At 45.1% G+C, this 27,154-nt stretch overlaps 1 protein-coding gene across 1 annotated transcript in view; it reads left to right on the forward strand.

Moving 5' to 3' along the window:
* Positions 1 to 26,047, forward strand: part of ephb3a (eph receptor B3a) — a 46,393-nt gene extending 20,346 nt beyond the window's left edge. Inside the window, exons 4-15 of the mRNA XM_036985602.2 lie at positions 3,532 to 3,687; positions 5,219 to 5,554; positions 6,083 to 6,207; positions 6,877 to 7,033; positions 7,943 to 8,051; positions 8,311 to 8,363; positions 9,196 to 9,318; positions 11,147 to 11,394; positions 18,556 to 18,771; positions 19,417 to 19,566; positions 21,457 to 21,650; positions 24,064 to 26,047. Coding sequence (XP_036841497.2) covers positions 3,532 to 3,687; positions 5,219 to 5,554; positions 6,083 to 6,207; positions 6,877 to 7,033; positions 7,943 to 8,051; positions 8,311 to 8,363; positions 9,196 to 9,318; positions 11,147 to 11,394; positions 18,556 to 18,771; positions 19,417 to 19,566; positions 21,457 to 21,650; positions 24,064 to 24,178 — 1,982 coding nt within the window. The 3' untranslated portion in view covers positions 24,179 to 26,047. The remainder of the gene's footprint in view (positions 1 to 3,531; positions 3,688 to 5,218; positions 5,555 to 6,082; positions 6,208 to 6,876; positions 7,034 to 7,942; positions 8,052 to 8,310; positions 8,364 to 9,195; positions 9,319 to 11,146; positions 11,395 to 18,555; positions 18,772 to 19,416; positions 19,567 to 21,456; positions 21,651 to 24,063) is intronic.
* Positions 26,048 to 27,154: the final 1,107 nt, after the last annotated feature.

The raw sequence follows: 27,154 nt of genomic DNA on the forward strand, positions 1-27,154 counted from the left end.
TAGCTTCAAGAGCTTAACTAAAGCCTGGTTTTTAATGCTTAACTACAGCCTGGTTTTTAATGCTTAACCAAAGCCTGGTTTTTAATGCTTAACCAAAGCCTGGTTTTTAATGCTTAACCAAAGCCTGGTTTTTAATGCTTAGCCAAAGCCTGGTTTTTAATGCTTAACTAAAGCCTGGTTTTAATGCTTAACTAAAGCCTGTTTTTTAATGCTTAGCCAAAGCCTGGTTTTTAATGCTTAGCCAAAGCCTGGGTTTTTTATGCTCAATTCAAGTCACACAGTCTACTCCACCCTCTGTATGTATTGTGTGGCGCATGAATGAAGGGTGAAGGAGGGTGGAGAGTTTGCATTAATGAGCTGTTGCGGAGAGCAGCAGCATACAAATATTGAGAGAGGGGGGGATCGGAGGGAGAGGGAGAATGAGATAGTGAAAGGGAAAAAGATAGTGAGGAGAGAAAGGAAGATAGTGGGAGAGAGATTGTGAGAGAGAATATTGTGTGAGGGAGAGGCAGAGATTGTAAAGGAGAAAGAGATATTGAGGTGGAGAGAGATATATTGTGAGACGGAGAAGGAGAGATAAAGCGAGAGACAGACAGAGGGAGAGAGAGAGAGAGAGAGAGAAGGACAATGAGATTGAGCTGTGAATTGCTGATTGCCCATGCCAAAATGAGGAACGGTCAGAGAAAGAAAGAGAAGCTTCCTCGTCTCTCTCCTTTCTTCACCTGGGCGTGAGAAACGGTGAATAACACGCGCCAGAGAGCTCATTTATGGCCATTTGGCGGCTCAAGGTTAAAAGCCTGTTGTCGACGCCTGATAAAAGGCTCTCCAAAGGCTTCAGGCGTGGCGGAGGCGGGCGGTGGCGAGGAGGAGGAAGTGTAATTTCCTGTATGGTCTCCCCACCGTTAGTTCATCTACAGGCGGCTGCACTCATTACCACCGCTCAGACCACCGTGAGCCAACACTGCCACCGCTCACCATTAATCACAGGGACGTTACCTCAGTCTAGAGAGAGAGGTGGAATGAAGAGAGAAGGGGGGGTTGTAGAGAGGGAGGGATGGAGAGGAAAGAAGGGATAGAGAGAGAGGGGAGGAGAGAGGTAGGGGTGGTGGAGAGGGAGGGTGTGTGGGGGGAGAGGGAGGGTGGGTGGAGGGAGAGGGAGGATGAGCAGGAGGTGGGGTAGAGAGGGAGAGGCCAGTGAGGGCCACAGAACTTTCCGGTATCAGAGAGAGAAAGACAAATGGGCATTCCCTCCAAGGTTAATGGATTAAAGCGGAGGATTCAAGTGATTGTCCTCGAGAAACAAAACAAACAAACAAAAGAAAACGATGGTGCAGTATATAATAAGACAAACATAAATCAGATTAATGTTTCAAGAGTGTATCTGGGTCTGAGGTCTTAGTCGAGTTACGAGATCCAAAACACATTTTCATGTTATCTTAACCAAACTATTTATTACATGTTTTTTTTAGCTAGAATGCGGAACTTTAAAGTTCGCTAAATTCACACAAAGTGGCATTCCCGGAGAATTAGGACTTAGCTTAAAATCAAACCACTTAGCCCGACTAGTTAATCACAACCTCTCGCCAGAAAGGTTTTTACGAGCACCCATGCTGATAAGACAGATGTTAGCCAGAGCCACGGTTTTACACCACACTTAAGGAATGTGAGAAAGGTGAAAGTAGAGTCTAGTTTCTAAGTGATATTTACAACCTCTTAGTGTAAACCTCCTTAACCCGACTTTTAGTGCAAATCTTAACCCCGTTTGAGGTTGAGACCTTTTTTGGTTTATCTTGACACTTTTGTCAATGACGTTGGCGATTGAATTGATAGAGGATGGGCCCCGACAAAGAGAAGCAAAACAGCATCCCTATAGTTGCATATGATTGATGATCAAGCTGCTTTGTATGTGTTCGGACCCACGTTTTTGAATTGTGTTCTTCTAAGCCCCAGATAGACACCTGAGTGATGGATTCAGGTGTATGCTTACTTTCAATAGTATCCTCCACCCTTGTTAGCCAGACCGGAACAATCTACTGTAATCCGTCCATCTTCATCTTTCGCTCTCAATTTACCTGTCATCCATAGTCCTCTCTGGGATAGATTGAAACCCCTCATATGTTATGATGAAAATGAGAGGGTATGAAGGATTTGCACAGACTAGCTAGAAGTTTCTAACGGCATCCTGACATATTTCCACCCCACACGGACTGAGGTAGTCGAGTGTGACGATATGACATGGAGGTCTTTGACAGACTAGCTAGAGGGATGTGACAAATGAGGAGAGAGAAAAAAACCTTAGCGTTTAATTTTTTTTGTATTGGTTTTCCGTTAAAACGATAAGAAATGTTAATAAATTCCGTGTGACTTCAAAGTGGGGCCATTTCAGATAGTTAAGCATTGCACCTGTATTACCATTACTGTACCCCAGTTCCACCTCGCAAATGTTGCATTTTACCGCCTTCTCACTTAACTTCTCAAAGCATTGCAGTGTAGGACTTCGCTGATGTCGCTTGCCTTCCTCTGCCATTTTTCCCCACCTGTTAACAGCAATGACGTGGTGGTGGAGAGTCGTCTCCAAAATAATCGACTCCTTGCACGTCGAATCCTGGTGTCGACTCCCATTTCTGAGTGCCAAGATTAGAATCTGCAAGGAATCGACTCCTACGATTTGGATACTTTTGGAACGGAGGAAACTGATTAGTTAGCGTCTTCCAAAGCAAGGGAGAAAGAGGGGACGGGCACAGTACAGGCAGGTCGGCCACTAGGTAGACAGAGTCAGAATCGTGCACCAGGCCTATCTATCGGCAATCAAAAGCTGAATCTCACAATGGAATGCTTTATCTTGCAAACTTCAGTAAAGCAGGGCCTATCATTAAGGAATATGCTAGTATACTCTACACGCACCAGACGGAAGACTGAACACACACTTGCATCATTAGCGAAGAGAAAGAGCAGACGAGCCGGAACGAGGCAGAGAGAGGAGGGGGCAGGCAGAAAGAACCGTGTGGATATGTCATGGTAATCTGTATCTCGCAATGTCTTGTCTTGCAAATTTGCCAAGTAGCCTAAAGTTCACCTCTATCTCTCTGGTTTTATTTAAATTACCCAACTTTCCCCAGGCCTTTATAGCCTATCGTCTAGTTAGGCTATAACACGGCAAAGAATATGTTTCGTGATAACTGCACTGTGATTTTAATTTTGTGGGAGGGGGAAAGAAAATGTTTTTCTCTTCATTGTTTACGATCGCAATTGTGTTCACACCCCTTGCTAGAAGTTTCCATGATAAAGAGTTTAGGTGCTCCTCACCCATTCAAACTTACCCCGAAAGAGAGGTTTGAAAGATTTGGACAGAGTAGCTCTCTCAAACTCAACGAGAACGGCCCTAATATCAATAGTTAGGCCTTTCTAACATTCTTGACCCCCAGCCGGACTGAGATTTGTAGTATGTGTGCCGGCCTTGGTTTGGTGTTGTGCTTTATTGACTTTGACAGTGTTCTGACTGTCCCTTTCACTTTTGTCTTCCCAATATAGCGTGCGCCCCCGGGTCATTCAAGTACAAGCAGGGGGAGGGCTCGTGTTACCCCTGCCCCCCCAACAGTCGCACGAGCTCCAGGGGTGCCAACATCTGCCTATGCCAGAATGGCTTCTACCGTGCCGACAGTGACCCTCCGGACTCAGCCTGCACCAGTAAGTCAAGCTCACCGCTTTTCATTAGCAGTCGTCATTGGCCGTAGATATTCAATGAAGATTCTCCGTTGAGCATGGGAGATTCTCCATGCGATTTAGTGTAGAACTAGGCTTAACCTTTGTCTGAGGAACTGGCCCAGAGAGTTTTAGAAAACCGCCATGGTGCAAGTGTCTGTGAAGACAGTTTAGTTTTAACTTGAGCAACTGCGGTTGTTTCCAGACACCTTTATCAGAGAAATCCCCCTTTTTCTCAGAGATATCACAATGTGTGTGTGATAGACATGCACTGCTTTGACATTGTGATATAGCCTAACACCAAAGGCCTTTTTTCCCCCTCTGGCATAACATACATTAACTGTGACTGAGCCCCTATGACTCGTGCACACTCTCCTTGTTGAGAAAATTTGGACTGTGTCACTGTGTCCAAATCTTTTCAAACCACTGTGCCACTATCGTCGCAGACCATTCGGACTCCATACTTCCCCTATCGCCTGTCAGAGCGTGTGCCAGGCCTGGCAGACAATGTTTAGCAAGGGGTCGAGGGTGTTGTACTCAAAAGCTCAGCTCGGGCTCACGTCGGGAGCCCAGCATTTCAGACTTTGTGCCCAATTAGATGAGGCCACATTCTAAACTGTGCCAGTCTAATTGGATAGGACAGAGCATGTGTGTGGGGGGAGGGGGGGGGGGGGGGGACTAGCTCCACTTAGGACGAACAGGCAGAGGAGCTGAACTGAGTTGGTTGAGATGCGTGAACTGACACACTCTGAAAGCATTACCTCGCCATGTGCTGCTGCCGTAGTAGGTGTTGTCTGAGTCGGCTTTGAGAGGGGTTTGGGTTTATATTTCCCCCCCCCCAGCCTCTGTAACTGGATGAAAGAAACATTGTGCTTGCTGCTCCAGCTGTCCCCTGTAGCATTTATCACACCTTACCCCGATTTCACACCGTTCTTATTTAAAGAACTCGTCTCCATTTGAGTAACACTGTTCCATAGGTATACACCACTATGCACCACCGCTGTGCAATGGATCATTTCAATTCAGATCATCGCTATTTTATGGGTAATGAATCACGTTTCATGAATAGTGATGTTTAAGTCAAGCGTGGCTTGGATATGGTTTATATTCGCTGTATGAATCCTGCTATTTATTTCGTCATGTATATAGCAGAACATATTTCTACTTTATGGAATGAACTCCCAATTGCTATTTAATGGGTAATGATTTATTAAGTTCCATGAATTATAATGTTGGAAGTCATGCATGGAATGAACATGGTAAATATAACATAAATGAAGACTTCTGTTCAATTCAGTATGTGCTGGAGATCATATTTCTCCACCAGAAAGTGGACAGTTGTATGAACTTTATGGACCCAGGAAGATAAGCCCTAATTGGTATCTTAGTAAGCAAATCATAAATGCTTAGAGTGGGGTTTGAAGACTTTGGTTTTAACAGTGAGGTTCTACAATATTAGCCTCTATAAGCGGTGTTCAGAGGACATCACTAACCCGTATGTGGCGTTTCTGTCCAGCCGTGCCCTCGCCACCTCAGAACGTCATCTCCACGGTGAACGAGACCTCGATCGCCCTGGAGTGGGAGGAGCCGCTGGACGTCGGCGGGCGGGACGACGTCATCTACAACGTGGTGTGTAAGAAGTGTCAGCGCGACCAGAGCCCGTGCTCGCGCTGCGACGACAACATGGACATGTCGCCGCGCCGACTCGGCCTGACCCAGAGGAAGGTGGTGGTGAGGAACCTGCAGGCGCACACCCGCTACAGCTTTGAGATCCAGGCGGTCAACGGCGTCTCTGGGAAGAGCCCCGGCGCACCGCGATACGCCACCGTCAACATCACCACCAACCAGGCCGGTTAGTATCGTCGTGACGCTTTGTCAGCGCTTAACGTTAGCAGCACTCAACATGAATAATTGATATCGGCACTCACTCTCACCTCACCACACGACGACACACCACTCAAGGTCACCACTGTAAGTAAAGTAGCTACCTACCACTTAACATCGCCTCTCTGACTACACGACGACACACCACTCAAGGTCACCAACTTTTACCACTCAACTCAGGTTAGCAGCAACAAAGTCATCTACTTTCTACCGTCTCATCTTGTTCTCAGGACTGGTGCTTTGTGTGAGTTTATGGCCTCAGTGTGTGTCATTTCAGCTTAGTACCAAATCAATCAACTGAAATGTCATGGAGAATGGTCAGATAAATGTCATGGTAAGAAGTCAGATAACCGTAAACAACGCTCGATGAAGAGCTTGTACACTTTGCTAATTTCATTTATACAGTGGAACAAAAATGCTCTTAACATATTCAACATGAACGCTTGCATTTCTTTTTACTTATTTTACATCAGCCTCTTTTGTTGTCCAATCACAGCACCGTCAGCAATACCCACAGTGCACCTGATGAAGTCAACGTCAGACACCCTCAGCCTGTCCTGGCTTCCCCCAGAGAAACCCAACGGGGTCATCCTGGATTACGAGATTAAGTACTACGAAAGGGTAAGACACTGTTTTATAGCCTGGTCCCAGATCTGTTTGTGCTGTATAGCCCACTCTGATTGCCTTTTTCCCAGCCTCTAACCTGGTCCCAGATCTGTTTGTGCTGTATAGCCCACTCTGATTGCCTTTTTCCCAGCCTCTAACCTGGTCCCAGATCTGTTTGTGCTGTATAGCCCACTCCGATTGCCTTTTTCCCAGCCTCTAACCTGGTCCCAGATCTGTTTGTGCTGTATAGCCCACTCATAGGTGTTGACTATACAAGCACAAACGCATCTGGGACCAGGCTCACTGTTCTCTGATTCAACCATGATTTACATTAGGAAACATGTGTGTTGTGATGTGTGTTGTTTTCTTCAGCAGCATCAGCATCATGTGCCCGATGGACATAGACATGCTGCTCATATAGAAAAGACTATAAACCAAATTAACTCAACTACATCAAGTGAATGCTGTCCCTTTTTTTTTTTAAAGAAGAAGAATTTAGCATTTTTTCGATTCTAATCCATGGGTTCCTCAAGGTTTTCTTGCTTCTAGGGAGTTTTCCTTGTCAGTCTGCCTCTGATTTCCGTCTAAGCTGTGTTACTGTAAAATCATGTGACAGCTGCTGATGTTTAAAGGGTTTCATAAGTACATTTGTTCGATTGGTTGATTGATTGATGTGTTCCATAGGGCCAGGCCATGTCACACACGGTGACGGCCCAGCACAGCTCAACCCGTGTGGAGGGACTGAGGGCTGCCACTTCCTACGTTGTCCAGGTCCGGGCTCGCACTGTGGCTGGCTACGGACACTACAGTATCCCTATGGACTTCAGCACCTCCATACACAGTAAGCATTTCTCTCTCTCTCTCTCTCTCTCCTCCTCCTCCTGTGCTCCTTCGTTGTCTCATTCTTTCTCTCTGTGCTCTGTGTCGAGCTCTTCCTCCCCATCTGTCTCTGTGCCTCTTACTTTCCCTCTGTCTCTCTTCCTTTTCTGCCTTCACTAGTTCATTGTCTTTTTCTCCTCCTCTTTCTGTCTCTCTCTCTCTCTCCCTTCACTGTTTATCAGTATCCTCCACCATTGCTAATGCCTTTCATGTTTTTTTTTCACCGGTGTTTCAAAGCTTTTCTATGTTCACTTTAATAAGTACAATCCACCCAAGTAGTGAAAGAACACTGAAGAAGCCATTTGAAGAAGTTGTCTGTTTTAAAATAAAAAGAATTGCTCTTAATGGCTGTGTGATATTTCTACAGTCTATTACAGAAGCAGATTAATGCAGGATTAATACATGTACAAACATTGAAATAAAATGTTGTGTTTTTCAATATGCGTGTTTTCTTTTTCTACCAGAGTGCATAGCTTTTTGGAATAAGTAAGTAGCCTTGCACAAGGCTTGGCTTCTAGGAGCAGCAGCCAGTCTCCTGTTTCTGTAGCGTGAGGCAGCTTGATGTGCAGGACGCTAGTCTATCGCAAGGCCTTAACCACAATCTGATTCAATGCTGAGTGCCAAGCAGAGACGCACTGGCCGGGGATCGAACTCCCAACCTTCCAATCGCAGGGCGGACACTAACCACAAGGCCGCTAACCTTGTGTCTAAATGAAAAACTAAACACAGATTGTAATACAATTCACATCCCATTTATTTTGTTTTGGCATGAATCCGATTCCATATTTCACTAGCTGTTTTTTAAAAAGAATTCCTCAGTGACATTTCAGGTGTTTATTGTTTGTTTATCATTGTTTTTTTTATTCCTCAGGTGACCCTCAGAAATCGGTGCAGGACCAGCTGCCGCTCATCGTGGGCTCGGCGTCGGCCGGTCTAGTGGTCATTGTTGCCATTGTGGTCATGGCCATAGTTTGCTCTAGGTAAAAAAAAATGTTTTATGTATGTATCTATGTATCTAACACAGGCCTTTTTGGTCATTATTTGGCAACTTCTTGAATCCTGAAAAGCCCTTAGAAAGGCTTAAGCCAACCTTAGCATTGTTCCATTCTTCCAATCCCGACTGTCTGAATACAATCTGTTATCATCCGCTTGTTATTTGAAAGCAGCCTGTGGAGTGCCAGCCAGGAATGAGGATTGATCATACGAATGAGATTGTGCGTGTGTGGTCCTTGTTTGCAGGAAGCAACACAGCGGTTCGGAGCTGGAGTACACAGAGAAGCTGCAGCAGTACGGTGAGCACTGGGGGAGAGTGTGTGTGTGTTGGGGGAGCGGGTTGTATATGTGTGTGTCTTTGGGGCAGGGGGTTGTGCTTTTGTGAGTGTGTGTTTGGGGAGGGTGTTGTGTATTTGTGCAGCAGCGGTACGGTGAGCACTGGGGGAGGGGGTGTGGGTTGGCGGCAGGGGGTTGTGTGTGTGTTGGGGGAAGAGGGTTGTATGTGTGTGTGTTGGGGGCAGGGGGTTGTGTGTGTGTTGGGGGAAGCGGGTTGTATGTGTGTGTGTTGGGGGTTGTGTGTGTGTGTGTGTGTTGGGGGAAGCGGGTTGTATGTGTGTGTGTGTTGGGGGCAGGGGGTTGTGTGTGTGTGTTGGGGGAAGGGGGTTGTGTGTGTGTGTGTGTGTTGGGGGCAGGGGGTTGTGTGTGTGTTGGGGGAAGCGGATTGTATGTGTGTGTGTTGGGGGCAGGGGGTTGTATGTGTGTGTGTTTGGGGAGGAGGTTGTGTGTGTGCGTGCATGTGTGTGCATACTATACAACTCTAATCCTGAAGAGCTGCAGCTTCTGTGGTCCTTTTTTCAAACCAAGACGGTAAACCACCTGATTGAATGAATTATTCAGTCATCTGACCAAGGCAGGAAACTGCATTTGCTCACAGAAAACCATGATTATCTAGATCAGGTTTATCAACCCGCTCTTCAAGACTCCCCGAGCTGTGTGATAGATATGCTCATATGCTGTTCATGCTTCCAATTTCAGACCAGTCATGACTGTATTATAGTCACTCAGTGTGTGTTCAAGACCTGGCGAAAAACATCTGATGCAATCCTCCCTTCATTCATTTCATCTCTCTAGTTTCCCCGGGGGTGAAAGTATACATTGACCCGTTCACTTACGAGGACCCCAACGAGGCCATCCACGAGTTTGCCAAGGAGATAGACATCTCGTGTGTGAAGATCGAGGAGGTCATTGGTGCAGGTAACCAATATAGCTAGTTGTTGAAGTTTCGTCTTTTTTTTTGTTTGTTTAAGTGTGTTTTTTCAGGGGGTGGATCAGCTTTAATATTGCAGATCGATTGCGGCTTCCATCAATGTAATTGTCTACATTCATTTCCAATCCCCATATTTTTTGTTTAGATATAGATTATATATACCTTTATTATGTTCTCCTAACCCTACCATCCCTCCCCTAATTGGAGTAAACTAATGGACAACAACACTTAGGCTTCTACTTCCAGCTTATTCATACTATATACATTTTACGGACACCAAACATTTTACAAAATGTGTCTTTTGTATGTTTTTTAGTCCCGGCCTTCAGCTCCACTCAACCCCTCCCATCTATCTCTGAACACCATCCAGTCCCAGCCTTCAGCTCCACTCAACCCATCCCATCTATCTCTGAACACCATCCAGTTTCTATTTGCCACATATTTTTCGACTGTGCTGTGATGCTTCACAAAAGTTCTGAACCTTAGATTCTACATATTGTAAATTAAAGATAACATTTTTTTTGCTCGAGTATTATGACGTTATTGATCGATTGACTATGCCTTTTTAAAATCACCCAGCAGTTGCTATTTGCAGTGTTAGCTCCAGGTAAATTCTTGCAATTCTTCTGCCATTCCTGAACCTGTGTCCAAAAACAAGCTACGTATGGATAGTACCAAAACAAATGATCTAATGATTCTGTCTCTTCGCTGGAAAATCTGCAGAGCCGGGATGGTTTTATCCCCCATAATATATAACATTCTATTGGTTGCAATAATTTTGTACAACATTTTAATTTAAAAACTTGAGTTTTGAATCCAGGGTTGTTTTGTGTATCAGTTCATAAACCACGTGCCATGGAATTGGTACATCAGAAATCTCTTCCCAACTATTATGCAATCTATATGGCACAGCTGTCAATTTTTTGGTCCTGAAATGAAACAGGTTTACTTTTTTAATTTATCACCATTTTCTTCAGACAATTTTGGTCTTTAATGCAGGGTTGACAGACAAGTTCCTTACTTCTCCCCCTTCCACTTTCCTCTTCCATTTTTGCGTTAATGCTGCAATTAGTTGGTTGTAATTTTAAGTAGAGCAGACATTTCCATATATTTTTGTTAGCATCATGTGTGACATAACTATAATTTTCAAAGATTATACCTTTTTTAGTGTGGCCTTTTTGAAATGTGGATTTTAAGGGGTAGGCTTTTTTAGAGTCGATTGTGTTTTGGGGAGTGGTCAATGTTGGGGGGGGGGGGGGTTGGTTGAACAGGATTTGTGCTGGGTGGGCAGTGTGTGTGTTCAGAGGATGGGCAGCGGTTGTTGAGGGGGTATGTGCATATTGGAGGGGGAGTTTGGAGTGTCTGCTTCTGTCATCCACCAAGTCTGCTGTTTCTTCTCTAAGAGCATGTCGTCTATCTCCTAACTTCAACCTTGAATGCCTCCTTTGCTTTCCTCTCTTTCTCTTCTTTCTCTCTCCTTTTCCTTTTTAAACACACAACTTTTTACCAAGGCACCAAAACCCCCAAGCTCCTCATCCGTCCCCTCTCCCCCTACACCGGTCCCAGGCACCACTCCCGGTCGCAGGTTGATCTTTCCGTCCCTCAATCCCTCCCCAACCTCTCAGACCCCTGAGCTCTCGCTCTCTTTTCCTCCCCTCCTCACAAACTCCATCCCTTGCTCTCTTCCTCCTCGTCTTCCTCTTCTTCCTCCTCAGTTCAAACCAGTAATGCTCCCTCCCTCTCCCTCACTCCCCCCCCCCTCCCCAATCCACACTCCCTCCTCCACTCCTTCCACTCACTCCCTTCCCCACCCAGGTGAGTTCGGGGAGGTGTGCCGCGGGCGCCTGAAGCAGGCCAGCCGCCGTGAGGGGGTGGTGGCCATCAAAACGCTGAAGGCGGGTTACACAGAGCGCCAGAGGCGGGATTTCCTGGGGGAAGCGTCAATCATGGGCCAGTTCGACCACCCCAATGTGATCCGGCTGGAGGGCGTGCTAACCCGCAGCTGCCCCGTGCTCATCATCACCGAGTTCATGGAGAACGGAGCGTTGGACTCCTTTCTCAGGGTGAGTGAGGCTGACACCAGTTGTGGCGACGTGAGGAATTGTACATGACAACTCTGGTTGATATTGATAGCCGAGGAGTTGCATACTGTTTAAAATCCCAAGGCTCATGGAGAATGGAGCGCGGGGCTCCTTCCTCAGGGGAACACTGACTGAGTTGTGATGATGCATGGAATCATACAGGACATATTCAATTGATATCGAGTCTACTCTACCGAATCAAATCCTGGAGTCACGCATTATCACACGTACTGTGCGACAACCTACTCACCAGTGGAGGCTTTGAGTCGTACCGAACACACACCAGTTATGACAATCCGTGGAACCGTTCCTGACCCCTCTGATGAATATTGATAGCGGCTGTGCAGAAAATCCTAAGACCTGCATAGTTATACACAATACAGCTGACGGATAGGGATTCTCCTGCACAAAACCATTGATGGAGCTACTCTTTGACTGTGCTACGTAAAAGCCTGGGGACAAGCACAATTGCACATAGCACCTCCTACACATCAGTGGATGCTGAACAAATCCGCGGGGGGAGTTGAGAACTTCTGCAACTTTCGAGAGTTCTATTACATGACACCTACTGTAATGACAGTGGGCGGTGTACACACACAGCAATGCTCTCTGACTCAGTTAGAGCTCGTTTTGAGTTTGTTTTTATTTAACCCATATATGACCAGGTACAGTGGGGCAAAAAAGTATTCAGTCAGCCACCAATTGTGCAAGTTCTCCCACTTAAAAAGATGAGAGAGGCCTGTAATTTTCATCATAGGTACACTTCAACTATGACAGACAAAATGAGGGGGAAAAATCCAGAAAATCACATTGTAGGATTTTTTATGAATTTATTTACAAATTATGGTGGAAAATAAGTATTTGGTTAATAACAAAAGTTTATCTCAACACTTTGTTGGCAATGACAGAGGTCAAACGTTTTCTGTAGGTCTTCACAAGGTTTTCACACACTGTTGCTGGTATTTTGGCCCATTCCTCCATGCAGATCTCCTCTAGAGCAGTCATGTTTTGGGGTTGTTGCTAGGCAACACGGACTTTCAACTGCCTCCAAAGATTTTCTATGGGGTTGAGATCTGGAGACTGGCTAGGCCACTCCAGGACCTTGAAATGCTTCTTATGAAGCCACTCCTTCGTTGCCCGGGTGGTGTGTTTGGGATCATTGTCATGCTGAAAGACCCAGCCACGTTTCATCTTCAATACCCTTGCTGATGGAAGGTTTTCACTCAAAATCTCACGATACATGGCCCCATTCATTCTTTCCTTTACACTGATCAGTCGTCCTGGTCCCTTTGCAGAAAAACAGCCCCAAAGCATGATGTTTACACCCCTATGCTTCACAGTAGGTATGGTGTTCTTTGGATGCAACTCAGCATTATTTGTCCTCCAAACACGACGAGTTGAGTTTTTACCAAAAAGTTATATTTTGGTTTCATCTGACCATATGACATTCTCCCAATCTTCTTCTGGATCATCCAAATGCTCTCTAGCAAACTTCAGACGGGCCTGGACATGTACTGGCTTCAGCAGGGGGACACGTCTGGCACTGCAGGATTTGAGTCCCTGGCGGCGTAGTGTGTTACTGATGGTAGGCTTTGTTACTTTGGTCCCAGCTCTCTGCAGGTCATTCACTAGGTCCCCCCATGTGGTTCTGGGATTTTTGCTCACCATTCTTGTGATCATTTTGACCCCACGGGGTGAGATATTGTGTGGAGTCCCAGATCGAGGGAGATTATCAGTGGTCTTGTATGTCTTCCATTTCCTAATAATTGCTCCCACAGTTGATTTCTTCAAACCAAGCTGCTTACCTATTGCAGATTCAGTTTTCCCAGCCTGGTGCAGGTCTACAATTTTGTTTCTGGTGTTCTTTGACAGCTCTTTGGTCTTGGCCATAGTGGAGTTTGAAGTGTGACTGTTTGAGGTTATGGACAGGTGTCTTTTATACTGATAACAAGTTCAAATAGGTGCCATTAATACAGGTAACGAGTGGAGGACAGAGGAGCCTCTTAAAGAAGAAGTTACAGGTCTGTGAGAGCCAGAAATCTTGCTTGTTTGTAGGTGACCAAATACTTATTTTCCACCATAATTTGTAAATAAATTCATTAAAACTCCTACAGTGTGATTTTCTGGATTTCTTTTCTCACTTTGTCTGTCATAGTTGAAGTGTACCTATGATGAAAATTACAGGCCTCTCTCGTCTTTTTAAGTGGGAGAACTTGCACAATTGGTGGCTGACTAAATACTTTTTTGCCCCACTGTAAGTTGACTGAGAAGACGTTCTCATTTACAGCAACGACCTGGGGATTAGTTAAAGGGGAGCGCAATGAGCCAATTGGAAGCTGGGGACGATTAGGTGGCTGTGATGGTATGAGGGCCAGATTGGGAATTTAGCCAGGACACCGGGGTTAACACTCTTACTCTTACGATAAGTGCCATGGGATTGTTTAGTGACCACAGAGAGTCAGGACACCCGTTTAACGTCCCACCTGAAAGACGGCATCCTACACAGGGCAATGTCCCCAATCACTGCTCTGGGGCATTGGGATCTTTTTTTTTAGACCAGAGGAAAGAAAGAGGGCCTCCTACTGGCCCCCACCCAACCAGGACCAACCATGCTTAGCTTCAGAGGCAAGCCAGCAGTGGAATGCAGGGTGGTATGCTGCTGGTATGCTGCTGGCTCTTATTAGCCGTTATCCTTGATGAGCTCTTAGGAATGACGCACTGTCCATTCTTAGGTCATCGTACTATAGCTTACATAAGGTGTAGCTCCTTTCCTTTAAGAGTAAACCAAGATCCCGCCTACGAATCAAAAAAACAACAACCCAGATTTAACCTTTAACCAGGAAAGACCCTAGAGGTTAGAGACAAGGTTAACGTAGTCATTCACAAATGATCTCTCTCAGAGGACGATGAGGAAGCTTAAGACCATGCACCACAGTGCAATCTCCATAGCCCTCCTTGTCTTATCTCATCTTGTGACTGAAGAGCAGCTTCTCACTCCTTCTCACGCACTCCTCTCAGTCAGATGTCCATCCAACCGTGTGTGTGTGTGTGTGTGTGTGTGTGAATCATGGATACACTCTGCCGTGATCTAGTGATGGCCCGCCAAACTATTGTGCCTGACTATGGGATGCAGGCAGAACAACACACACACACAACACATGCATAACAAGAACAAACATGTTTGCACGTAAGGACAAACACACACACACACACACACACACAGCATATGTTTTACTATCCTTGTGGGTACCTAAAATGCATTTCCATTCAAAATCATGTTTTCCCTAACCTTTAACCCTAAACCTAACCCCTAACCCTAATCTAACCCCTACACCTAAGCCCTAAACCTTAACCCATAACCCTAACCCCTAAACCTAACCCCTAAACCTAATTGTAACCCTAACCCTAATTGTAATCCTAAACCTAAACTCTAAGCCTAAAATAGCCTTTGTCCTTGTGGGAACCAGGGAAATGTCTCCATTTTACTATCCTTTTGGGGACTTTTGGGGATTTTCGGTACCCACGAGAATAGTAATACAAGCCCCCTAACAGGCCTTAACCATCTATGCCTGTTATGAAGCATTTTGTTTACATATCCATCCAAACTTGTTTTCCTGTCAAACTAAATTTGAGTGTAGAGTACAAAACACAATGTTTACATATTTGGCATGTTTGGAATGTTCCCCTCCTGAGTTGTTGAGAAACAAACCTCGATTTCCAGGCTCCCTTGTGAGACTTGGAAGTATGGCATCCAATTAAATCAAACTTTATTTGTCATAAATGCTTACTTAACTAACAATGCAGTTTAAGAAAGAGTTCCAAATCAAATCTAATTTTATTGGTCACATACACATGGTTAGCATATGTTAATGCGAGTGTAGCGAAATGCTAGTGCTTCTCGTTCCGACAATGCAGTAATATCTAACAAGTAATCTTAACAAATTCACAACAGCTACTTTATACACACAAATGTGAAGGGATGAATAAGAATATGTACATATAAATATATGGATGAGCGATGGCCGTGCGGCATAGGCAAGATGCAGTAGATGTTGTAGAATACAGTATATAACATACTGTTAGGAAAATACTTACCAAATAAACTAAGGTAAAAAGTAACACAATAAAATAACAATACCGAGGCTAAATACAGGGGGTACCAGTAGCGAGTTAATGTGGAGTGGGTCTAGGGTATTCAGGATGATGCTGTTGGTGTGAACCATGACTCGCCTTTCAAAGCACTTCATGGCTACCGACATGAGTGCTACAGGGCAGTAATCATTTAGGCAGGTTACCTTCGCTTCCTTGGGCACAGGGACTATGGCGTTCTGCTTGAAATATATAAGTATTACAGACTCTGTCAGGGAGAGGTTGAAAATGTCAGTGAAGACACTTGCCAGTTGGTCCACTCATGCTTTGAGTACACGTCCTGGTAATCTGTCTGGACCCGCGGTTTTGGGAATGTTAACCTGTTTAAAAGTCACGCGCACATCGGCTATTAAGAGAGTTATCACGCAGTCGTCCGGAACGGCTGGTGCTCTCATGCATGAACAATACTAATAAGAAATGGGACTGATTATGTATTGAAGCTGGTAATAGAAATATAATTTCTAGAACAAAAATGCCCATTCAAGTCATGGAGCCATGATTTTCCATTCTAGTTTTTCTAATTCTGTGGAGCTGTAGTGAGGGTAAGCATAGTTAGCATGGCACCATCAATGTAACGCTCATTTCCTTTCAGTCAAGACTGGATCACGCAGAAAAAGGTTGAACCTCTTGTCGTTCTGTGAAAGGACAATTGAATTCTAACTGTAACTAGTTGACAGCGGACTTTCCTATTCACTTTCACGCTGTTTCATCTGCAGTTACAAACAGAAACACACATACACACAGCACAGCACATGGAATTTAGTTATTAAATATCCATTTAAATTATTAATCTTATTAGATGGGGTCAGACAGCTTGAAAAGTTTGTCTGTTGCAGACTGACAGAACCAGTCATGGATGGTTATGGCATATGTCATGATTATGTTTATGTAAGCTTAGGGACTGACTGACTGACTGACTTCATCTACCGATTCCCTCTCTCTCTCCCTCCCCTCTTACCTTTTCCTCACCCATCTCCCCCTTCTCTTTCTCCCTCCTCTTACTTTTTTTTTCTCACCCATCCCCCCTTCTCTATCTCTCCCTCCTTTCTTACTTTTTCCTCACCCATCTCCCCCTTCTCTTTCTCCTTCCTCTTACTTTTTCCTCACCCATCTCCCCCTTCTCTCTCTTCTCCCTTCTGTCTCTCTTTCCTTCTTCTTCCTTCTGTCTTTTTCTCCCTTTCCCATTCCCCTCTATCTACCCTCCTCCCTGTCTGCATTACTCCTCTATTTCACTACCTCACTCACCCCCATTCCCCTCGATCTACCCTCCTCCCTGTCTGCATTACTCCTCTATTTCACTACCTCACTCACCCCCATTCCCCTCTATCTACCCTCCTCCCTGTCTGCATTACTCCTCTATTTCACTACCCCACTCACCCCCATTGCCCTCGATCTACCCTCCTCCCTGTCTGCATTACTCCTCTATTTCACTACCTCACTCACCCCCATTCCCCTCTATCTACCCTCCCCTGTCTGCATTACCTCACTCACCCCCATTCCCCTCTATCTACCCTCCTCCCTGTCTGCATTACTCCTCTATTTCACTACCTCACTCACCCCCATTCCCCTCGATCTACCCTCCTCCCTGTCTGCATTACTCCTATATTTCACTACCTCACTCACCCCATTCCCCTCGATCTACCCTCCTCCCTGTCTGCATTACTCCTCTATTTCACTACCCCACTCACCCCCATTCCCCTCGATCTACCCTCCTCCCTGTCTGCATTACTCCTCTATTTCACTACCTCACTCACCCCCATTCCCCTCTATCTACCCTCCTCCCTGTCTGCATTACTCCTCTATTTCACTACCTCACTCACCCCCATTCCCCTCTATCTACCCTCCCCTGTCTGCATTACTCCTCTATTTCACTACCTCACTCACCCCCATTCCCCTCTATCTACCCTCCTCCCTGTCTGCATTACTCCTCTATTTCACTACCTCACTCACCCCCATTGCCCTCGATCTACCCTCCTCCCTGTCTGCATTACTCCTCTATTTCACTACCTCACTCACCCCCATTCCCCTCTATCTACCCTCCTCCCTGTCTGCATTACTCCTCTATTTCACTACCTCACTCACCCCCATTCCCCTCTATCTACCCTCCTCCCTGTCTGCATTACTCCTCTATTTCACTACCTCACTCACCCCCATTCCCCTCTATCTACCCTCCCCTGTCTGCATTACCTCACTCACCCCCATTCCCCTCGATCTACCCTCCTCCCTGTCTGCATTACTCCTCTATTTCACTACCCCACTCACCCCCATTCCCCTCTATCTACCCTCCTCCCTGTCTGCATTACTCCTCTATTTCACTACCCCACTCACCCCCATTGCCCTCGATCTACCCTCCTCCCTGTCTGCATTACTCCTCTATTTCACTACCTCACTCACCCCCATTCCCCTCTATCTACCCTCCCCTGTCTGCATTACCTCACTCACCCCCATTCCCCTCTATCTACCCTCCTCCCTGTCTGCATTACTCCTCTATTTCACTACCTCACTCACCCCCATTCCCCTCGATCTACCCTCCTCCCTGTCTGCATTACTCCTATATTTCACTACCTCACTCACCCCCATTCCCCTCGATCTACCCTCCTCCCTGTCTGCATTACTCCTCTATTTCACTACCCCACTCACCCCCATTCCCCTCGATCTACCCTCCTCCCTGTCTGCATTACTCCTCTATTTCACTACCTCACTCACCCCCATTCCCCTCTATCTACCCTCCTCCCTGTCTGCATTACTCCTCTATTTCACTACCTCACTCACCCCCATTCCCCTCTATCTACCCTCCCCTGTCTGCATTACTCCTCTATTTCACTACCTCACTCACCCCCATTCCCCTCTATCTACCCTCCTCCCTGTCTGCATTACTCCTCTATTTCACTACCTCACTCACCCCCATTGCCCTCGATCTACCCTCCTCCCTGTCTGCATTACTCCTCTATTTCACTACCTCACTCACCCCCATTCCCCACCCATACCTCACAGCTGAATGATGGGCGCTTCACAGTGACCCAGCTGGTGGGCATGCTGCGTGGCATCGCGTCGGGCATGAAGTACCTCTCGGACATGAACTATGTCCACCGGGACCTCGCCGCCCGCAACATCCTGGTCAACAGCAACCTGGTGTGTAAGGTGTCCGACTTCGGTCTGTCCCGTTTCCTGGACGACTCATCAGTCGATCCTACCTACACCAGCTCTCTGGTGAGTGGTGTGGGAGGGAGAGTGTGAGTTGTGGGAGGATCTGCTTGTTGGCTTGATCTGTGTTTATATGGTATGTCTATGTTTGTCTGTGTGATTGCTTGTTTGTTTGTTTATCTTTGTTTGTTTGCAATTTTGTGTGTAAGTGTGTGTGTGCTCACCATGTGTGGTCTTTTTGTCTCTCTGCAGTCTGTATATGAGAGTATGGTTATCAGTGTGTGTCTGCCTGTGTGGGTGTCTCTGCCTGTGTGGGTGTCTCTGCCTGTGTGGGTGCCTGTGTTTGGGTGCGTCTCTGCCTGTGTGTGGGTGCGTCTCTGCCTGTGTGTGGGTGCATGTCTGCCTGTGTGTGGGTGCATGTCTGCCTGTGTGTGGGTGCGTCTCTGCCTGTGTGTGGGTGCGTCTCTGCCTGTGTGTGGGTGCGTCTCTGCCTGTGTGTGGGTGCGTCTCTGCCTGTGTGTGGGTGCATCTCTGCCTGTGTGTGGGTGCATGTCTGCCTGTGTGTGGGTGCGTCTCTGCCTGTGTGTGGGTGCATCTCTGCCTGTGTGTGGGTGCGTCTCTGCCTGTGTGTGGGTGCGTCTCTGACTGTGTTTACTCCATCGCACAGCATGCTCCAATGTAGCAACACTGCCTCTCCCTGTGTCTCTGCAGGGAGGTAAGATTCCCATCCGCTGGACCGCCCCCGAGGCCATCGCCTTCAGGAAGTTCACCTCGGCCAGTGACGCGTGGAGCTACGGAATCGTCATGTGGGAGGTGGTATCCTACGGAGAAAGGCCCTACTGGGACATGAGCAACCAGGATGTGAGTTAGTTATACGCATTGAACAAAAATATAAACGCAACATGTAAAGTGTTGGTCCCATGTTTCATGAGCTGAAATTAAATGAAAGATCCCAGAAATGTTCCATACTTAGAAAAGGCTTATGTCTCTCAAATGTTGTGCACAAAGTTGTTTAAATCCCTGATAGTGAGCATTTCTCCTTTGCCAATATAATCCATCCACCTGACAGGTGTGGCATATCAAGAAGCTGATTAAACAGCATGATTAATCACAGGTGCACCTGGTGCTGGGGGGGGGGGGGGGGGGGGCAATAAATGTCCACTAACAAATTTGCAGTTTTGTCACATAACACAATGCCACAGATGTCTCAAGTTTTGAGGGAGTGTGCAATTGGCATGCTGACTGCAGGACTGTCCACCAGAGCTGTTGCCAGACAATTGATTGTTTAATTCTCCTACCATAAGCGTTGTTGTAGAGAATTTGGCAGTACGTCCAACTGGCCTCACAACCGCAGACCCACGTGTATGGCGTTGTGTTGTCAAGCGGTTTGCCAATGTCAACGTTGTGAACAGAGCGCTCCATGGTTGCAGTACGAACCCGCCTAGTGGGCCACCCATCCATAGTTTAGGGCCAATTCGTTGATTTCAATTAACTGATTTCCTCATATGAACAATAACTCAGCAAAGTCTTTGAAGTTGTTGCATGTTTCGTTTAATATTTTTGGGTTATACTCTCTGCCTACTCTTTAGATAGAGTCTTCCACAACACTCGCATGCTACTTATTTATGTATTCCATTATGTATTCATGGTATTGATTTGATAGGGACAGTGCACATGAATCAACTATTTTCAGGGTGAAAGTCAATGTTAAAGAACCGGAGTTAGCAACAAAGCTTATTTTAGTCCCTTTTAATAAATGACCTAAAATGAAGTATTGGTAATGTGTTAGCCACTGTTTAATTTCAGGAGGGCTCCTTTACATTGCAGTGACATTGCAGCCTCTACTTTTAGCTTGAGCTTGACAGTTATGCCTAAGTGTGTTTTTATCTTCACTGTGCAGGTGGTCAGTGCGGCTGTGTGCCTTGGTTGCCGTTTTTTTACATTTTATTTTACTTTATTGCCTCCTGCCACCCCTATCTACACCTGCATCTTCACCCCACAGATATTTACTACGGCAGAGTAGTAAACACACACACACACACACTCTCTCTATCCCCGCAACACATCTTACCATCTCACTGGGCTTCTACCTTATTAATAAATAGAGAACGATGATGCTCATCCAAACGTGTTGTATTACTACTGCAGCTAGTTTCAATAGAGCAGCACAGAAAAGTGGGAATAGTATAGGAGAGATTTTGTAGTATCCCCGGAGGCACATTTCCATTGCAGGAAGATGTCATTCGAATACATACAGACAGCATATGGATACGAATAGCTTCCCTGTACAGAGAATAGAAACATGTCGTAACAAATCAAATGAGAAAACAAGGAAAGTTGTGGAGTGCAGTAGAGAGATTCATTATCATGATCAAAAAGCACAACTGCTTTTGTAGCAAGCAGTTAAAAATGCATGCGTTAAAGTGAAGGTATGAAAATGAGTAAAGGGAACTGAAACATGTCGTAACTATTCAATGAGTGGACATCTACAGAGGTTTATTTTATTCCACCGTGAATTGTAATGTAACATTCTCCTTTTGAATTGCCAGATTTTTGGGGGGGGGACCCGGAATATTGTATTATATCACAACATATTCTATCGCGTTGTAGCGTGTCATATTGTGCCGCAGAGTATCGAAATTGTATTGTATGTTGTTGTGACACATCATATCATATTGCATTGCATCGCAAGATATATTGTGTTGCATTGTACCGTACTGTATATCATATTAACCCTTTTACTGTCTGTAGGTGATGACTGCTGTGGAGCAGGACTACCGCTTGCCCCCTCCCATGGACTGCCCCATGGTGCTGCACCAGCTCATGCTGGAGTGCTGGGTGAAGGAGAGGAACCTGAGGCCAAAGTTCTGCCAAATCGTCAGCACCCTGGACAAGCTTCTCCGCAACGCCGCCACCCTCAAGGTGGTCACCAGCACATACTCAGGGTGAGTGGAGGGGACTGGAAAGCGTTATTTTTGATTTGCACAACAAGACTGGTGTTAAGACAAAGTAACAAGGCAACAGTTTCAAAATAAGTATATACGAGTGTGCAGGGGAGATCAGAAACCTAAGAGATTATACAATCTTTATTGTTGGTTTGATTTGTCGTTTTGGGGTGCGATCAACAATATCGACCGTGGTTAGTTGGCCCTAAAATGTACAATGAGTGTACAAAACATTAGGAACACCTGCTCTTTCCATGACAAAGACTGACCAGGTGAATCCAGGTGATCCCTTATTGATGTCACCTGTTAAATCCACTTGAATCAGTGTAGATGAAGGGGAGGAGACATGTTAAAGAAGGATTTCTAAGCTTTGAGACAATTGAGACATGGATTGTGTGTGTGTGTGTGTGTGTGTGTGTGATTGAGGGTGAATAGGCAAGTGCCTTTGAACGGAGTATGGTAGTAGGTGCCAGGTGCACCGGTTTGAGTGTGTCAAGAACTGAAATGCTGCTGGGTTTTTCAAGCTCAACAGTTTCCTGTGTGATTCAAGAATGGTCCACCACCCAGCCAATTTGACACATCTGTGGGAAACATTGGAGTCAACCTGGGCCAGCATCCCTGTGGAACGCTTCCGACACCTTGTGGAGTCCGTGCTCCGACGAATTGAGGCTGTTCTGAGGACAAAAGTGGGTGCAACTCAGTATTAGGAAGGTGTTCCTGATGCTTTGTACACTCAGTGTATGTTTAATGCATCAACTGCTATGTGGCAAAGCTCTGGATCAGCTCTGTTTACCAAACAAAAACCGCAAAATGATCATGTTCCCTCACTTAACAGCTCCTCTCTTGAGCCTCAATAGAGAGCGATGGTAATGATGTCTTTTTTGTAGGCACTAACTCCACCATGGCTCATCGTTTTCTTTGGAAAGACGTCAAAAGTAAGGTCCGTGGTAAACACAGGCTTAGGAGACCTATGAGAATCTATGAGATAATCTTCATTAGCTAACGTCACTTTTTGTCAAATTTGAAGCATTTATGTTGTCCAAACAAACACACAAAGCACATAAAGGCTTCATAATTCATATAAGGTCATGTTCACTGACCAATATTATCTCAAAACGTATAAGATCGCTAATAAGCCTTTCCCCCAAACTCCATTCTTTCCCCATTCATTTCCTCCATAGGAACGGCTGGACGAACCAGAGGTTACTCATTACCGTTTATTTTTAATTTTTTTAGGACTACAAGCCGGCCAGCTCTGTCTTCGTTTCCGCGTTTCACTGTCGCAGCATTACCCCACGGACGATTCCCATTGCAAGGAGTGGGCCTAATTTGCGTGTGGAAACATAATGACTGACCTAGGTTTAATTCCCTGTGCTCTTGGCTGTCTCTTAAATGTAGGTGATAGGACAGAGACAGAGCCGGGGCTGCCGATGTGGAAACAAACTACCGGAGGGCTGAGGTGATGGAGTGTGTGTAATAAGGCAGATTCAGGAGAAGCTAAAAGAGAGGAATGTGTTTAATTAGGTTGCTAATTAGCTTTTTTTATGCTCCAAGGGAGGCCAAGCCATTTGCTTTGATGGGTCGAATGGGGAGTTGTATGTGTATGTCAGTGTGTCTGGCATGTGTTATGCTACATATCACTGTATGCAGATGGCATGCGGATGATTGATTTATGGCCTCATCTGTATGTGACAGCCACAGAGGGAGAGAGAGAGAGTGAGAGACCCCTATCAAAGGTAGTGCACTATATAGGGAATAGTGTGCCGTTTGGGATGCAAAAAAAGACAATGTAGCATTCTCAGAAGGTAGATGAAGGAGATACTAGTTTTATTACAACCCCAGAACGATGAATTGATTCTGCTCAGAGGTTAAATTGGATTTTGTAATTGGTGGAACTGGCTTCTAAAATAGGTTGTCTTTTCCATGATCGGTATCAACACATATGTGATCGATTCTCACTGTGTGCTGCTACGTGTGCTGTGTGCTGTGTGCTGCCTCCCATCCTCAATGTTGTTGCCAGCGTAATACTATACCTAAACACAGCAGCATTCTTCCATCCTGGTCCTGGAGAGCCGTCAGGGTATGCAGGCTTTTACCAGATGATTATTGTAAATACAAATGTGTTCTTAACTGACTTGCCTGCTTAAATAAAGTATTTTTTATTAACCTTTAATTAACCACGGTTAAAATATGTATATTTTAAATAGTAACAAGCCTAACAAACCTAATTCAACAAATCAAGGGCTTGATGATTTGTTGATAAGTTGAATGCAATGCGCTACCCTGGGTTGGAACAAAACCCTGGGTCTCCCAGGGTCTCCACTCCAAGACTAGGAATTTAACAAGACTGGTCTAACAATTTGTACTCTTGAAAGAACCACCTGTGACTGATCTTTGCCTCTCTTGTTGACAGGGATCTTTTGCGGATCGGGGGGACACTGCCTGGCCACCACAGGAAGAGTCTAGACAGCAGTCAGAATGATATAGTTCGACAACAGATGAGCACAACTCTCCCCATCAGGGTCTAAGGTTTGGGTCTGGACCAACAAACCAACAAACAACCAAACCAGAGACAGCATGGGAAACTGGACCCACTAGAAACTACCTAGGAACTCTACTTGCAGAGCCCAATGGATGAATTAATGACCCTACCTAGACAAAACAAACATTGTCTACTGTAACTAGACAAAACATTGTCCACAGGAGACAAAAACGTCTACTCTACCTAGACAAAACTAACATGGAAAAGGAAGTCTCGACTTTGGACAGCTTCAGTAGGGCACCATAGAAAATAGACTTGCGAAGCTTGTGGATAACCCATCATTGATGTTGAATTGAATTTGTGAACCGTTCATTGACAGAAAGCCAAACTCCCCCTCAGGTTGTGTTTGCATGTCTGCATGTGCTTTCTGGGATGTGTTCTTTTCCCAAAATGTTTTCCATGCCTCTTATCGTTGACTTTGACCATGGATGGGAATGGGCATGGATACTGTGGACTTCGACGTCTGGAAAGGAACGAGGGCAATGGTGATGCAAAAAAGGCTTGTTCACACATGGGACTTTAAGGATGGGTTCTATGGATTCTAAATGAATGTGGGCACCTGAAAGATTGTATCCCAGTGCCCATGGCCAGAGAACCTGATTTTAGACGTCTATAACAATTGCTGTTTTTTTTATTATATCTGGTTTCATCCACTTTCTTTTAAATGTGGTCTTCCATGTTCCTGGGGGGTTTTGGTTTCATGGTGCTGTATGTGTTGTTATGTGTCCTCTTCACCTACTCTGGATAAAGGGGGTGACTGAGAAGGACTTGTCTGACTGTACAGGACACACCGTCGTGTGCAATGCCATGCCAAAGTGGAACTGTTGTGGATGAACACCATGGAAACAAGAGACGACGGTTCCGCATAACTGTTACTCTACAGACATATGCCATATTTTCATACTCTTATTTTATTCAACTATGCCTTGTTTTGGATGCTAAGTTATTACTTATTGTTAAAAAAATATATATATATAATATTCACACATTAAACTCAATACACTAAACAGTGAATTTAATGATTAAACAAGAATCAAATATTTTACGGAGGCTGTTGCTCGTAGGAAAGGGTTAATGGTGAACAATAGCTATTTCTAGTCACCAGTGCTGGCTCACATTTTCAACGTGTCAGTACAGTTGTCAATTCCATTATTCTGGACTAGCTGCTGATATCTTAGCCTGGGGCTCCAGTCCCTTTGTGCCTCAACCAACTCCTCTCTGTGTTCATCCATTGTCATGCCTAACATGTTTGGCCTGACAACGGTAGTCAGGGGAGTTGGCTAAAGCACATACAGTATGGAACCAGACTGTTGATGTGTCAGATCTATTCTTTAGTCAAATGTGTCAAGGATCAATGCAAATAAAAAAGGTCACCATTGAGATAATAACTATGTGACCGTAACATCAACCTGACCCACAAAATGTTAATGTAGTTTGAATTATTCAGTTAATTACTCGTTTTTTTTTATTTTTAAGTACGACCAGCTGTCAGCATCAATCTCTCACATTAACACTGCCGCTGTGCTATAGCTATTATATGATCCCCATCCGTACTACACCAATCCGCTCAGAGTTCATCTTCACTTCACCCTCTGGCCTCCGTGTGAACCCTTGTTTGGATGTTGGTTGCTGGTGAGAGGCAACATCAAAAGGAAAATTACCGTTTAAAGGGGCCATGTACCAGGAAAAAAAAGAAAATCTATGTGAAAGAAGAAAAATACGAAAATGTATGTCCGTCAGTGCAGACTTCTTTCTGTAAGAGTAAGATGTATGGAATTGTAAAAAAAAGAACAAAATACACATTTCTCTTTGAGTATTTTTACGATAATCATATGCAAATAAATTATTAAAGTGATCTATGGTATTCTCTTTGATTTCTCCGCGGGTCCAGCAGAAAGTCATTCCATGTCTTCTCTTCTTCCAGTTGTAGGACGAACAGAGGAAATAGCAAGTACGTTCAGCTTTTAGGAATATCATATTAGTTATAGAACCCAATCACTTTTAAGCTTAATCAAAGACCAGTCCACACAGCTGATTAGTGAGAAAGCAGGACTATAGATTTGCCCTCCGTCGTTGGAGAAGCTTCAAAGAAGCAAGATACCCTGGCATCACTCTAAAGCTGGTACTGTGTCTTTGTGCATTTTTTTTGGCAACCTGTACACAATCGCATCATGCCACATCGGTTTTCTCTTGTCAATATTGATGAGCGGAGCTGTCACCCGGCAACACGCTAGCTGTGGAGACTGATGTTATGTTCTTATTGACTGCGTTGAAACGGATCCTCACGGAGGGTTCTGAAGCCCTATGCATATTTAGGGATTTCTTTGGACTCAATGTTGAGCCAGCAGGCATAGGAGAATCTCCCTGAGGAGAGATCAATGGTGACTTGTCCGTCCTCCTCCGATATGTCCTTGAGAGGGTAGACATACTGTATTTTTACTAGGCCCATCAAGAGAGACATACCATATAGAAACCATATAGAATTGTTAGAGATAACTTGCTACTGTGTCCCAGTTCATAAACAACATGGGGATCGTCATTGAGATATATGGGTCAGCTCTGGCATGAATTCCATCTTGTATATAATTGGTATCAGTATATCTGTGTTATAGTGTGGCTTGTGGGGAAGATATGCTTCTTCTACTATAGCCCACAGTAAGTTGCATGGTGACGGACATCACTATACATTGATGGGAGACAGCCTATTCATATACAAGTGTAGGATCTTAATTTGATCAGTATTGTTGCAGAAACAGGATTTGAACGTTTAGTCCATAATGTTGCTTGATCGGTGGTTAAAACATTTGCTTGTCCAAAATTAGGCTACATGAAAAGAAGGGATTGGAACTGAAATTGTTAAGCTCTGAACCGAACTGTAATGATTTTTTGTTCCGTTCCCCTGTTCCTATCTGCAAAATAACTTCCGAACCGGTTCAAACCCCCTTCAAAGTGCAGGTTTACA

This window comes from Oncorhynchus mykiss, chromosome 8 (genome assembly GCF_057628025.1).
Source record: "Oncorhynchus mykiss isolate SJ-2025 chromosome 8, ASM5762802v1, whole genome shotgun sequence".
Lineage (NCBI taxonomy): Eukaryota > Metazoa > Chordata > Actinopteri > Salmoniformes > Salmonidae > Oncorhynchus > Oncorhynchus mykiss.